The 15,276-nt window shown below is 40.1% G+C and overlaps 1 protein-coding gene across 5 annotated transcripts in view; it reads left to right on the top strand.

Annotated features, from left to right (window-relative positions):
• Positions 1-15,276, top strand: part of SCUBE1 (signal peptide, CUB domain and EGF like domain containing 1) — a 201,027-nt gene that overhangs the window by 164,681 nt on the left and 21,070 nt on the right. For all 5 annotated transcript variants that reach the window (XM_048964163.1, XM_048964156.1, XM_048964148.1 and 2 more), the window contains 5 exons: positions 6,461-6,577; positions 8,436-8,558; positions 11,771-11,890; positions 13,505-13,597; positions 14,978-15,094. In XM_048964163.1, coding sequence (XP_048820120.1) covers positions 6,461-6,577; positions 8,436-8,558; positions 11,771-11,890; positions 13,505-13,597; positions 14,978-15,094 — 570 coding nt within the window. The remainder of the gene's footprint in view (positions 1-6,460; positions 6,578-8,435; positions 8,559-11,770; positions 11,891-13,504; positions 13,598-14,977; positions 15,095-15,276) is intronic.

Here is a 15,276-nt window from a genome sequence, read left to right as displayed (position 1 = left end):
TATATAGATTTATTTGCTTTATTACCACTTTGCATTCTGAGAAGTCTTCTACAATAAAAAGTGCATTTCCTTGCAAGCAAAATCAGTTTCCTTCAGGAATCTCTCACTCCCTGATTAGCGTGTTACATTTGGTCATCACTAATCGCATAGTTGACTGTGAGCACTAAAATTCTTAAATAAATAAGTCAATGTTACTCCTAATGGATGGTTTGCACTTAAATTTCTGAAACACAAGATGTTACCGTGCTATTTAGACGCTTACGTTCACGTTGAAGTATAACAATTTAGGCCAGATCTGTTTTTCTGTCGGTCATTAGTACGTTATTAACAATTAAGTCTCAGCAGCAAGTTTGATTGCAAGTGAGTAATGCAGTGGGAAGCCTAAATGGGTGTGGTTTCTCAATTATTTTTAAAGGTTTGGGGTTATGGCTTTCCGGTTTCCTTCTTTTTTTCCTTTCCCTTTCTGTTAGCCCACTTCAGAAGCACTCAGTGGGAAAGCAGTGAAGCAGGAGGTGTGTATATTACTAAATCTTTCCATGTTTCCCCTTCATTGGTTTTGTTTTTGTAGACAGTGAAACGCAAGAAGTTAGCTATATGCCGTTCCTTCTACTTGGTGCTGGATGTATACTAGAGTTATATTCTCAGATGGAGGATGTTTTTTTACTAACTGTGAACAGGACTAAGTCACTGTGGATCAGAAAACTTGAGCTATGGTGGAAACCCCTCATGTGGTGGCTATAGCAAAATAATACCTTTCCCAACAGTGAATTTAAGCCAGCATTTGTTGGAGAATGTAGCTTGAATCATGACTCCCTGTGGTCCAGCAACCACTCAGATTAAGATATGTGGTTTCCCTAATGTCTGTCAAGTGCTGTTGGAAACCACTCTGGCTGGGCTGTAAGGTGAACAACATTACATGGGTGGTATGAATTCCCTCCAGAAATCAGAGGATGGAGGGGAGGAAAGGGGAGACAGAAAATAACTTTCAGCCAAATATACATATAAAAAAGCATTAGTGTTTATTTTAAAAACGTCATCTAACAGTTCTTTAGAATTTCTATGTATGTGTGCTTAATGAATGAGAAAAAGGAAAAGCTCTGTTTCTCAGAGAAACCAGCGACTTGGAAGCTGAGAAATGTGTGCACAAATGTTCTGCCTCACCTTGGGCTTGCTTTGTGTGCGTGATCGGTTGAGTGGGGTACTCCACGCTGAGTCTGCACTTGGTTGGGGCTTAAAAATAAACAAGGGGGTGTGAGAAGGCTGAAATAAGGCTGGGTATTATTGTCACTCACACTGCTTTCCCAGTGCCCTGATCTATGGCTTTGTGTCCAAATGGGACACAGGACCAACCAGGACCATCGCTTCCAGCCTAGGGATTATCTGAAAACCAGGTATTCCTTGGTTTGCATGTGCTTCACAGCATCCTGGGCAGCACTTGTGAAATATAGATGTCTTTGCTGCTGTAATGAAGGTTACTTTAACTTAGGGAAGGATTGGGAGCGTATGGAACAATGACTGTGATACCAACTCTAGGTATTAATGTGATACTGTGACCATTTTTGTCAGCATTCAGGGGGTTATGAGTCACTTTCACTGATGAAGGAATCAATAGTAGAAGTACTTATTTCCTATTCTTTTTTGTTTTTTTTTCTATTTCTGTGCCCCCCCCCCCCCCAAATCTATTTACATTAAATTTATTAAATTATTATTATTAAATAATAAATATATTTTACGTATATGCTGTAATCCAGCAGGTATGTCTCTTCTTGCCTCAGTGAATAAAAGCAAATCAAATATTAGATTGGTTCTTTGCCCATAGTGCCCAGAACTGTTCCAATACTAAAACTGTATCATAGCTTTTGATTGTCTCAAAGCTCTTCTTGTCTTATTCTCTATGGTACAAATAGCATCTTATCAAATAATGATTTCCCCTTGCCATGTTCTTTACCAGCCTCATCTTTAAATATTTAGTGTTGAGCACTTTGCTAGCAATGCTAATCCTTTTTGAAATGTTCTGTGTTACACTAAAATTTTCTGGTCTTTGATTTCTTTTAATTACTCTCAAATTTACTGTAGAGAAAAAAGCAATGGCAATTGAGAATATAAGGTACTGAATTTGAGGACTGGAAACAGAGTACAGAAAGAAGCCTTTCACTTCAGAACTGCTGGTAGGAATCCAGCTCAGTTTCAGACTTAGCAAAAATCATTACTGTGTGATGGCTTCTTGGTGCCCTGCTCTGTACAGTCACAAATGAGTCAGAGTCCACATCACACAAACCACCAGAACAATTAGTGCTACTGTAATTGGGGTCCTGCTGGCAGCATCAGTGGAAAAGGCAGGGACTGAGCACGGAAACTGAGCAGCTTTCTCCCTGCTCCTTCAGGTCACCTCTGAGACATAACTGTGTGAGGAAGCCTAGAAGAAAATAGCTCAGAGGTGTCTCTCCTTATGGAGGTAAATGGAAGACCTTATTTGTCAGTACTGACAATCTGACACACACTTACAAACATATTCAAGAAAAATAAGTATCATTAATGTTGAATGTGTGAAAGCCTGAAATTTTATAAAATTTATAATATATATATGTTATATTTTTATATATATATACTATATATATATACTATATATATATATATACCTGAAAAACTAATTAAAAAATCCAAAGTTCTGGCTTAAAATAGTAGAAACAGGGCCAAACAAATATTATAAAGCATGACCACCGCTGGCAACAACCACTTCCCTCAAAAACAAAGGAAAATCCTACTCTTTTATTAAACCACTGAACAATCTGTTCAATTTGAACCCCTCCTAGGCAAAAAGGAAGGAGTGCTTGCACTGTTCAGATATTCTCTTTGGAGATGAAAATGTGGATTGATAGAAGAGATGTTGGATTTTATTCAGAGTTGATTCTTTGATGTCATGGAAGCATTAACTGGAAGGAGAGCGTTCAGCAGCACAGGGTACCATAAACAGAGTACTTCAGGTTGGTCTGGGGCATCCGGGGTGCACATAAATCACAGAGCTGTGGAGGTTGGAAGGGATCTTTCAGGTCACTTGGCCCAGTCCCTGAAACTGGCACCTCTACTGTGTTGTCAGCTCCAGTAGTAGGGAGTTCCTCACCTTAGAATGATGTGCTACCACCGGAAAAGTTATCTCCAGCAGGAAACTCATCCTGTACTATCAGGGATGAATTTAGCTCTATAGTTTTTACAAGCTTCAAACAGTTAAACTGTGTGGATGTCTCACATATGTTGAAAATAGTGATCGATGTGATTGGAATTTCTGGGTAAAGAAAAAATAAAAAGAATGTGCTGAATTGGATGTCGGACTAGCAAACTAAGATTAGCATTAGCAATTCTGAAAGGTTCTGTGACAGATCAGCCCATTTGTGAATGCATGCCAAATTCAACTAGAATAGTCTAAGAACTTCAAGTTTCCAGTGCAGTTCCTTGAAAAGAAAAAAAACACTTTGACTTTTCATGGTAAAATGGTTCAAAAACTTAATTGAAATAATTCTGAGTCACTTTTAAAAGCACCTCAAACCAAGCAAGTTCATTTCTCAGTGTGAGGAATTCACTTTGACCCAATTAAAAAGAATAAGTTTGTGTGTGTGAGCATGTGCATGTGTTCATGGTGAGTCTGACCACAAAGCCAAAAGAAAACTCATTCATTCCCCCACTGCTTCAGCTGTAACCTGCAACATACCTCCCTTCGTATTTTTGGGCTTCTCTTCAGCAGATAACACTGACAGATTGCATAGATGTGTTTGTACTGAAGAGCTGAAGATTGGATACCTATGTTCTTTCCCAGTTGTGTGGTATGCACAATTTGAAGCCCAGATCTGTGGATATGGAAGAATAGAGTAATTCCCTGATCTTCAGCCTTATGCAGGATATCAGTGTATCGTGGGGGCAGTGGGAAATAAACACATCTTTTCATGAAGAGAACTATTGCAGGGAACTACAAAGAGGTGATGTCCAACTTCAGAGTTTCTGGGAGTTGAAGAAATAATAGCACCTAGAACAAAGATTTCAGAGCTTAAAAAGGGATGAAAAAAAGTGCAAGAGGATTTGAGTATCCTATATCACACTATGGGTTTCTTTTAGCAGAGTGCATGTGGTGCATACTTTTCCCTTTTCTATGGCCAGTGCTGAATTCCTCAGGGGACTGGTGATTCTGCAGGCACTGCCCTGCGCAAAGCTCCATCCCTGGGCAGCATCAGCCCTGCCCTCAGCAGGCAGGAGCAGAGGGTGACAAGGGCTTGTTGTTAAGCAAGGGAAAAGCTGTGTGGAGGTTTTCCACATCGGATCAGCCAAAGCAAGAGGCTGAGTTTAGCAGGGGCTGGATTTATGAGAATGGTGGCACTGGTGGGATGAGAGGCTTAAATGGCTAAAAAAATCTTTTTAGAGTGGGCTTTGATTGTAATAAAAGCGTTTGTTTCTGCTAGCCAGTGTAAGCAATGTAGGTTTATGAGCAGCTGATATTTCATGCAATAATTCATGCAATGGAAATGCATTTGTCTATCTCAAGTGTCTGTTGTTTGGCAAGCAGATGACTGGTCTTATTATTAGACAGACTGCTCTTTACGCAGGCAGGGAGGCTACAGCTCCTTGTTAATTTGAAGAAAAACCTGTAAAGTTCTGTGCCCTGATGCATAACAGCACAAAGCGGTATGTGTGGCAGCAGCACATAAACCACACTGAATAAAATAATACAGGATAAGGTCACTGTTGAGAAATGTGAAATTATCCTTTTTCCAAGGTCCCTCCATGGTAAGTCAGAGGCCAGCAAATTGAACTACCTCTGCAAATTTCTTGCTGTAGTGAACAAGGCTGCATGGAATGAAGCCATGATGTATGATTCAGCTTGTTAGGCAGTAAAAATCCTTTAAAACTGTAACTCCAGTATTCATTCCCAAATGATTTTACTTTACATATTCATTTGGAGAAAACTGAAACAATTTGCCATCAATGTGTATCCAAAAGCCTCATATTTCCAGGACTATAAAGGAAACCTTAAAAAGAAATTACTTCCTCAACTTGAATAGTGATACAGGAAAATGGATTAAGAATGAATAGATGCAAAAAAAAAAAGGAAATTTTGATTGTCTTTTTATATCATGTGATCATAGCAAGTGGTCGAGATGCACACCTAGAATTGTACAGTAGATTGTTCTGTTCGTTTTGTATACTTCATTTCATGTTACGCATTTGCCTGAGCAGTAGCTTTCCATGTTGTGAATTCTTTTTCTGTGCATGTTTTTAAACACTCAGAATTGGATATCATATAAAATATATCTGTTTACAACATTGTAAATTCATGTATAAACTCTCACAAAGCCTTTGGTTTTATGTACACATACATAAAAGCTTGATTTTATAGTTCTTGAAGTTAAGTATTTGCATTTATAATAGCATGAGGAGATCTAGAATGTTTCATTAAACATCAAAATTTTATAAGTAATTCTTGGATATAGGAATGGGGCAGCATACCATTAAGTGTATGTGATTTTCCACATTTTCCATGCACATGCTTTTCTGAACATGTACAGTGTGAAAGTCTCAGTTATGTGAAGTAATGGTGCTGCTCAGCTAATGTTCTTAATGAGCAACCCTAGAAAGTGTGCGAGCTATTAAAGAAATCCTATTCCTTTCCTTTATCCCTCAGGAGTATTGTAAGAATGTGATTTTTTTGTTTGCTTGTTTGGTTGTTTGTTTTTGAGAGGTACTTCTGATGCCACTGTATTAATTTCTCTGGCCTTTCAACAAAAATTACCTAATGAAGAGGATTTTAGGAATATCAATTGTTTGGAGACAAAATTCACTCGAAGGTGCTGCTATTTTGCTCACGTTGCTATTTAAAGTACCTTTAATGTAACAGCTTTTGGCAAGTCCATTTTCTGTGAGGACTGCTGTCAAATAAACCTTTGTGTTGCCCTGCTCAGCGAAACCTTTGTACTGTCTTTGAAGTAATGTGCTGTTAATTGCTTTCTTCATAAGCTGCTGGATCGAAGAGTCTGTGTAAATAGGAGTTTCACATTAGTGAGCAGCAATAATTAGAGATGCCTGGCTTTTTGAAGGGGAAGAGGTCAGATTCTCTTGAATTAGGTAGAATGTGGACTTTGGACCCAGATTTCTTGTATCTTTGGTGCAGGGAGTCTGAGCTCCCCAAAAATCTTAATACCCTCACAACGCTGCTGGGTATTAAGGTTCAGAAGTTAAATGTTGCCACCTAATGGTGAATATTTATAACACAGTCTTCATGTTTAGTCTCCTGTTACCCTTCTCTGCATACAGAGTACTTTCTTTATAAGGGACTAAAGGAATGAAACAGATTGTATTCAGACTTTACATGAAATGGGATCTACCAGGAAGAAGAAGATACTGCAGCTGGCTGTGAAATCCCAGCCATTCATTTTAAATGAGTTCTAACTAATTAATGCTTTCTCTATGAATTCAGATATAGACGAGTGTTCATTTGAAAGGACCTGTGATCACACCTGCATCAACTACCCTGGAAGCTTCGAATGTCTCTGCCATAAAGGCTACACTTTGTATGGGCTGACACACTGTGGAGGTTTGGAAATACTTTTCCGCATCTGTTTGCTTGTTTGCTTTGTGAACTGTTTACTGAGCCACACGTTCTTAAGCTGAATATTTTAGATCAGGAGGTGATAAGATGAACCAAAACAGTTAAAGCTGGAGTAGTTTGAGCTGGGTGTCACTGAAATTTCAGTGTCTCAAATCGGCTGAACTATTCCCTGAAGAACGTAAAAAAAAATGGCCTAGCATTTTTGTTACAGTGATATACACAGCAGCCTCAGAACAGAATTACAGAATCACAGAATGGCCAGGGTTGGAAGGGACCTCAAGGATCACCAAGCTCCAACCCCCCTGCCACATGCAGGGCCACCAACCTCCCCATTTAATACTACACCAGGCTGCCCAGGGTCCCATCCAACCTGGCATTGAACACCTCCAGGGACGGGGCATCCACAGCCTCTCTGGGCAGCCTGTTCCAGCACCTCACCACTCTCTTGGTAAAGAACTTCCTTTGGATATCCAACCTAAATCTTCCTTCCCTCAACTTAAAACCATTTCCCCTTGTCCTGCTGTTATCTACCCTTTCAAAGAGTTGATTCCCCTCCTGTTTGTAGGCTCCCTTTAGGTACTGAAAGGCTGCAATGAGGTCACCCCACAGCCTTCTCTTCTCCAGGCTGATGGAGAGCCCAGCTCTCTCAGCCTGTCTTCGTAGTGGAGGTACTCCAGCCCTCTGATCATCTGGCCCTCCTCTGGAGCCTCTCCAACAGCTCCAACAGATCAGAAGCCTGCAGCTCTAAGCCTTGTTCCATGCGTGCTGCTGTTCTTCCACAGGTGCCAGAGAAAAATGTGGCTAATTGGACTAGGCTTGTGTTTGTTAATTGGTGTAGCACCTAGTATGCCATGGAACCTAGTCCCTCATTTGGTTCCTACCTGTAGCTCACATCTGACTTCAGACTGGGTCACAAGGCTCCAGAGCTGGGGACTCTGGAGAAGTGACTAGAACTCTTAAAGCCATCCCTGCAGACCATGTAGATTCACTCAGAGCCAGGCATTTGGCAGTCGGAGTTCAAGACATGATTCAGGCATGGTTTGGAAAAATAGGCAGGCACTCAGCCTGTGAGCCGCTACCGCTACAGCCTGACCTGCCTTAGAAACACATGCAGTGACAGTTTTTCTATAACTATCACATATTGAGGCCTATCATTAGACTAGAGTCTGAGCAATTAAACCTTTGACATTTTTCTATATAATGTAATATACATTATTGTCCAGATGCTGCACAGACTTTCAAGAATGTTTTGCATCTTGTGAGAACTTCCAAGAATTTCAGTGTAACTAATCCTGACAAGTAACTTAATTGTGTCATTTGGCCTTATGGGAAATGGTCTTAAGTTGCACCAGGGTAAGTTTAGGTTGGATATCAGGAAAAACTTCTTTACAGAAAGGGTTGTTAAGCACTGGAATGGGCTCCTCAGGGATGTAGTTGAGTCACCATCCCTGAATGTGTTTAAAAACCATTTGGATGTGGTGCTCAGGGACATGATTTAGTGGAGGGTTGCTAGAGTTAGGATAGTAGGGTTAGGTTGTGGTTGGACTTGATCTTTAAGGTCTTCTCCAACCTGAGCAATTCTATGATTCTTTGATTCCATGTTATGTGTAAATCATTACAGGAATAGGAGCTGTGCATGTGTCTGGGGACAAATGCATGCAAAGCACGATAAGCTGTTTGACAAGACTGTTATCTGCATTACACATAGATGTAAACATAGAAGATGTAGTAGGTACAGATATTCTTATGCACACAACTTTTCAATGTACACGTGTGTACAGTATGCACAGAGATACTGTATAGACATTGTTAATATCCTCTCACCTTTAACTATATTTTTCAGATATTGATGAATGCAGCATCAGCAATGGCAGCTGTGACTATGGGTGTCTGAATACAATGGGAAGCTATGAGTGTGTCTGTCCACCTGGAAAGAAACTGCACTGGAATAAAAAGGACTGCGTTGGTAAGTGTGTAAGTCACTGACTCAGAGGTGGCTGTGGTGCTGCTCCCATTCTCCAGAAGAGTGAAGAAGCCTGTAACTTTGTCTGAGGAATGCTGCAGGTGGACTGAAGAATGGGAAATATGTTGAATGTGTTGTTTTTTTTTTTAAATTCTGATTTATGATTCTTGTGCTCACAAATGTGGGTCTTCCTACGTTATTAGGTATGTTTTCATTTGATCCTCTGCTTTTTTATGGTCTTTTGATATTGAACTGTGTAATTTCAGATATAACTCTACTTCCCTTTAAGAGTAATTTAGAATATTTAAAATATATGACTGTTTACAAGTAGAATGTTATTCAAGTCAATATATACATTCACAACATCATACCCCTGTTCAAGTTCTCCCCAGAAGTATCCTGCTCATTATAAAGTACCAATAGTAGATGTGTGAGAAGTATTAACTGCAGTTAGTACAATCCCAAGATGACTCAAATGATAGCAAGTACTACAAGTGCCACTAACGTTGTGCCAAATCTGAATACCTGTTCCAATCCTTGTTGTGTAACCTTTTAGGTAGATTATTTTTTCTTTTAGAAGCACAATTTGAAACACAACAAATATTGGTCATGGCTGCATTTCTGTGAGATTTTAATTCAATTTTCATATTTTTATTGAGAATGGCATACGTTAGGTCTTTCATAGTCAAATTTAAGTTGTTGCTTTTTTTGTTTGCTTCCTTAAACCATGAATATTTTATGGATACAGTAGGAACTGATGGCTATTACCTAACTGGGAGCAAGACACAAAAATAAAGAAGAGACCTTGTTTAAAAGGGAATCTCCTGACATACTGAGGGAAGGCACTATACTCTGGAGTAGAGAGCACTGCACTAGCCTCTTATATCATGCGATATAAGATAGAAGATTGTGGCATTTTTCCACTTACATGGATAAAGCAGTATGGAAAGCACTTTATAACTGGAAGGGTTTCAGCTGACGTTCAGCCTTTGCCACTGACTTTCTTTCTACCTACCAGTAAGAACCTCATTTTCCCCACTTGCATTCAGATACATTACCTTCACTGCTTCTCTACATGAGAACTAAGGACTGTAGAAATAAGAAATGGTTACTTCTTGGGTTTGTTTTTAATTAATGGTCCACTATATCTACCTTGCAGTGTACTAGTTAGCCCTCTGGAAAAGGCTTTGTGAACTAACCTAAAACTAACTTGTAAAACTTTAGTAAAGACTAAAGTTTTCTAAGGTCTGTTAGGCCACAGAACTCTCTCAACCTACTAAGAATGCTTTTGCCATAGTAAGAGCTTGTATTGAAATATTTTCCTAGTTGTGTATTTCTGTTCATTATTTGGAATACTCAGTTGGAAGGTGGAAAATAGAACACTCTTTTCCATTAATGCACACTGTTTTCTTTGATGAATTTAATGAGGCTTAAAATAAGTGTCATCTCCCTGCTGTGTTCTACATTTGCTGTAACAAAATCCTCTTTTGCTCAGAAACGACACTTTGCACCTGTGTTTGTCTCCTCAGTCCAAAGAAATAGTATCTTTCCAAACATCACCAAAGCAACATTAAAGACCTTTGGAGGGAGATAAGTAGAGGATGGTTATTGCTGTATTTCAGATGTGAACATTAGATGTGTTTAAAGGACTTGCATGTAATTTATACTTAACCAGCAGTGAGGCTAGGAAATCAATCCAAATGGTGGCTCCTGGGATCCTTCCTCTGTACTCAGGCCAAGCCAGGAAGGCTTGTTCCAGCTGCCACATTTCAACTGGTCTATTTCATCCCAACTTTAGTCAGCTCTTCCCGAAGTCTGGCCAACCCAAAACTGTCCTACAGAATTCAGATGCTACAGCTCTGATCTCTAACTTTCTGTGGTCCAGTGGTGAGGTGAAGGGTAGGAAAAACGGCTCTTCCAACGAGGCCAGTTAGGAGCTAAACAGGAGTCAGCCAGGTCCACCTTGCAGGGTGAGCATGAAGCAGAAAAGACCAGTCAGAGGAAAAGCATATGCACTTGAACATGTGTTTATACAGGGCTGAACCAAGAACTGCTCTACAGACACCTGCCTGAGATTCATCTGATACAGCATGAACTATCTGGTATAACAGGTGCCCAGCACTACAGCCAATAGTCAGTGCAAACAGTAAAACTCTGGAGGAGGTGACTGGAGGAAAGTAAGCAGTGAGGCTGCCTTAGTGCCAGATAGTGATGGCATCTACTACTCGAGCTGTAGCTGAGAATGCATCTGGTCATTTATAAGGAAAGGTATATTTAAGTAATACTTGAGTACCAAAAGATATTAGATTAAAATAAATGCAGTATCTTAATTATCAGTTGCATACCATCATCTTTAGATGAAGCACAGAACTGATCCAGCAACTCAGCAATGTCGTGTAGGTTCAGCTAAACCACAAATTGTCCCTCACCCAAGTACAAAGAGCAGTTTGTGGGTAAGAAATACAGAATATTCTGTCTTCATCTTGCTGTGAAGCCACGAAGAGAAGCAGGGACATATTCATTGTTGCCTTGTGTGGTGGGTGCTGATGAGGAGCAGCTGATATTTATGTACCATAGCTTGGGGCAGTTCGACATTGGCTGAAAGGATTGATGGGACTATCTACTCCCAATCTCAGCACCTGCTGCCTCATCGTTGCCCAGATGGGAAGTTTTCTACTTCCAGAAGCTTAAGCCTGGCACTGAAATACAAGCCTGTGAGAACTGGAGTGAGAAAAAGAAAATGCTTTCACTGGCAATCTAAATAAACAGAACTTTGTGAGAGGGATTCTTGTGTATATTGTTGTAGTTCCCCAGTGAACCAGAGAGCTGGGCCTCCAAAAAAGGGGGACAGGACTTCTCAAGTCATTAATATTACCTATTGCTTCTGTAATGATATTGTGTGTGCAGCATAATGCTCATAATTAGAGATACCTGCATTTCAAAGTGCAGCTCTGGACCTGAACAGTCCCAAAAAAAGAAGAAGATAGGAATAAAAGACTCAGATGCTAGACCTAAAAATCTGAAGGAGTTCCATTTCCAAGTCCAAACTCAAGGTCCAAATGTTCTCTCTCCTGTTAAACGCTTATTTCAGAAATGCCTGCACCTGTAATTTTTCTTGGTTGCCATTTCTACCTTTCCTTTCTCACTGTTGTGAAGAAGTGAATGCACAGAGTTCTGGTTTGGGCTGCTTCTGATTTTTCTTTTTTTGTCCTCAGAGATGGTGAAATGTCTCCCAAATGCCAAACCAGCTCCCAAGGCTCAACTAGTATGTAGTAAGACAGGAGGAATAGAGAGCTGCTTCCTATCATGCCCCTCCAATACCCTTTTTGTTCCAGGTTTGTACAAAATATCTGTTCTCTGAAGTGATATAGTTATTTGAATGCGACTTGATGATTCTTCTCTGTTAATGTATACATGACTCTTGCATTCAGTTTTTATGATGGTCAACTGTAAGTGAGCAAAGGTTCACTATAAATTAAATTTTGTCCAAACATGCACATGATTATATACAAGAACTGACTGCCCGTTGCATTAAGGGTTTGGCCCTTGGTTGTTTAATCTGAGTTGTCATTTGGGAAAGAAAAAAAAAGTCAAACTGAAAAAAAAAATCCTACAGTTGCCTTAACTAAAATGTGCAAAAGAAAAATTTTGATACGTTAAGTTACTTAGTCAATAGGGGAGGGAAAACTGAGCAGCTGATTTCCCTGCTAATTGTTAAGCACTGTTTTTCATTATGAATAGAATGCTCTGAGCCCCTCCAGGCATCTGCTTAAAATGGTGGACTCTGCATCATGTCCCAACATATCCTGAAATTGTGTGATCAAACAGGAGTGGAAACAGATTGGAAAATGGATGGTTCCTCCTAGATAATCTGGTTTAGAGAACAAAGCATGAGGCAGAGGCAGGAGAAGAGTGCTGGGACACCCTGAGCAACTTAATGTTGTGGCAGCCCCAGCATACGATCAAACTCTTATGCCACAGTAGCATAAAACTTCCATCAGTTCAGCGAGGGACACCATGGATCAGTGAATGAAGCAGCAACAGCTTAAAACCTGCCTTACTGTCTCACACAGAGTGGGTATGACTTAATCTGTCTCAGGAGGCTGCGCAGGTAAACCCCTACTCACTATTTGTTGCTTCTGTTCCTGGCAGTAGCTGGGTTTCAATAAATTTTGTTGGCAGTAGTTCAGCTGAATGTTACAGAAAATCAGGCATCTCACTGTGTTTTTTTTTCCCCTCCCTTTTCTTATCATTTGCTACATGTAATTTTCATCTACACAGTTTTGCAGGACAGTGGAGTAGGATGGAGGTTGATATTACTTTTTAATGGGTGTTCTCTTTCTGACACAGGATTATTTTCCACAAAGATGTCTCTACTTTTCATGTTAGTCCTGGCATTATATGTGGCAGAGCTGTTCACACGTTATTTTCATTTTAGCAGAGATTACCCGTGCATTTATCTAATTTGCATGCACCAATAGAGTTCAATCTGTGCAGTATGCAAACTCTTTCATAGTTCTTAGCATGTTAATTTTTGTTTCTGCCAAAAAATGTGTCAATCTGGTTAGCTTTATTACTAGTGTACATGATCTATTTATAAGTAACAGAGATGATCAAAGCACAAGGATTCTGCCATGAACAAACACAGTAAAATATTTCTGATCTGTGTGCCATGGAATTACTTAATTGTCAGCTAACCTCATGCCGAACTCTTTATGAAATGTAGCATTTCAGTGCTGAAAGAAACAAACCGTAGTCAATGCTCTGAAGCAGCAGCCCTTGGTAAGCTACTTCAGCCATTTAAAATCCAGGTTCAACACTTTAAATGTCTCATTATTTGGCAGTATTAGAGTGCTCAGACATGACACATTAGTGCTGAGAGAGCTAAGCAGAGCAGGTGTTTTGTGAGGCTGATGCCCTGTGTGCTGACTGTGTGTTCTGCTTCACAGATTCAGAGAACAGCTACACACTGAGCTGTGGTGTTCCTGTCCAGCAAGGCAAGGCTCAGCAGAAGCGCAATGCCACCCTTCCCAGCTGTGCAGGTAGGTGCTGTCCTGCTCACCTTGGCCATGGCTTCTGGGAATTAAATGTGGAGGTCTCCTAAACCACTGAGGAGATGCAAGGTAGACAACTCTGAAGTTACACAAAGCCAGATTTAAGAGTTACATTCAACAAGGGCAAGCTCTGGAGTAAATTACTTTCCATAGTCCAACATCTGACAGTGAGCATGTAAAAATGGCACAGACTAGGAGACGAGAAGCCCAGCAGGAGCACAGCAGCCAAAGGCAACGATGCTGCTTGGTGATCAGCTACAAAGACATTGCTGAGGAGTGTGGAGGATCTGGGCATTGCATTTCTATAACCAGAAAGGTTACAGTATTTTTACAAGCACATTTAGTGTTTCATTCTACTTGTTCACAGAAGTGGCTGGATTATTTTGCAGGGACATTTCAAAATTTCAAAAGCTGATACTTAGTGTAAAATGAACTCAGCTCTAGAAGATGAAGTCTGGCAGAATTAAAAGCAGTTGAAACAGCATCCATTGGAGGGAAGTATCAGCCCATTTCACATATCAATACCTGCCATGCTTCTCTCCAGTTTCCCTGTTCTCTAGCCATGTACTTGTTATACATTTGGAATGCAATACGAAGTATGTTGCTGTGGAGTTAACACAGCAGCCCTTCTGTCTGCCTGTGCCACAGGGGCAGATAACCTCTATAATGCTCTCAGGGTTGCTCCCCACTGCATCACTTACTTGCAACACCCTTTTACCTGCTCCAGTTCCAAGGGGCAGCCTGCAGGAGCAGGAAGGTGACAGGCCATGCCATACCTTTCACACCATGGAATTTGTGAGGAAGTCAGTCAGCAGTTGCATTTTTGAAGCACTGCATATTTGGAGCCTTTAAAGTTATGACTGGCATGGATCTAAAGCTGAAGAAAAAATCTTGCAAGCTCTAGACAACCATCAAATAAAGGTATTTCCTTTGGATAGTTTTCCATTGTCAATAATTTAACTCCATTAAGTCAGTCTTACTACTGCTTGGCATTAGCAAGAGTCAGAGCTACCGCCAACTAGTGTAGGAAGTAACAGTCAGAAAAAAAACGCTATCAGTGAATCTTACTCTTTATAAATGGCAAATTCACCCAATCCCACAAAGATGTGCAGGTGTACTGGATGGAAGGAGTGCATGCAGAGCATGTACAGTACTAGCAAATCCATTCATCTGTCTGGGCTCAAGTGTAAGTGCTTATGGGAAATAATAAACTTATGCAAATGGATCCCTTTCCAAAAGGTGTATAGCTCTTGGTCTGTGTGTTTTCTATGTTGCAAAAAGTCTTTTAAGTCTATTTTTAAAAATAAATTCCAGGCTTCCTTTCATCTGCATCACAAACAATGGCTTTTTTTTGTTCAACATCAACAGATTCCTTAGCCCCTCCAATCAAGCAGAAAGCTCGCTTTAAAATTAAAGATGCAAAGTGCCACTTACGACCTCGCAGCAAAGAAAAAACAAAAGATGCTGGGAAGCAAGCTGTCTTAGGTATGTGATTTGTTACAACACATAAACAGCTTCAGAATTTTTTTGCTTGTTTGTTTGCTTGTTCACGTAATTTGTTTTAACATCTCAGTCTGAAAAAAAGCAATGCTTTTCATATTCGGATTTGAATTTAAGATCAAGTCAAGTTCCACACTCTCACTGAACAGTGCCATAAGTTTGGATAC

The sequence above is a fragment of the Lagopus muta genome, chromosome 1, assembly GCF_023343835.1.
Source record: "Lagopus muta isolate bLagMut1 chromosome 1, bLagMut1 primary, whole genome shotgun sequence".
Classification (NCBI taxonomy): Eukaryota; Metazoa; Chordata; class Aves; order Galliformes; family Phasianidae; genus Lagopus; species Lagopus muta.
The sequence above is the reverse complement of the archived record's forward strand: the minus strand, read 5'-3'. Positions and strand labels throughout refer to the sequence as shown.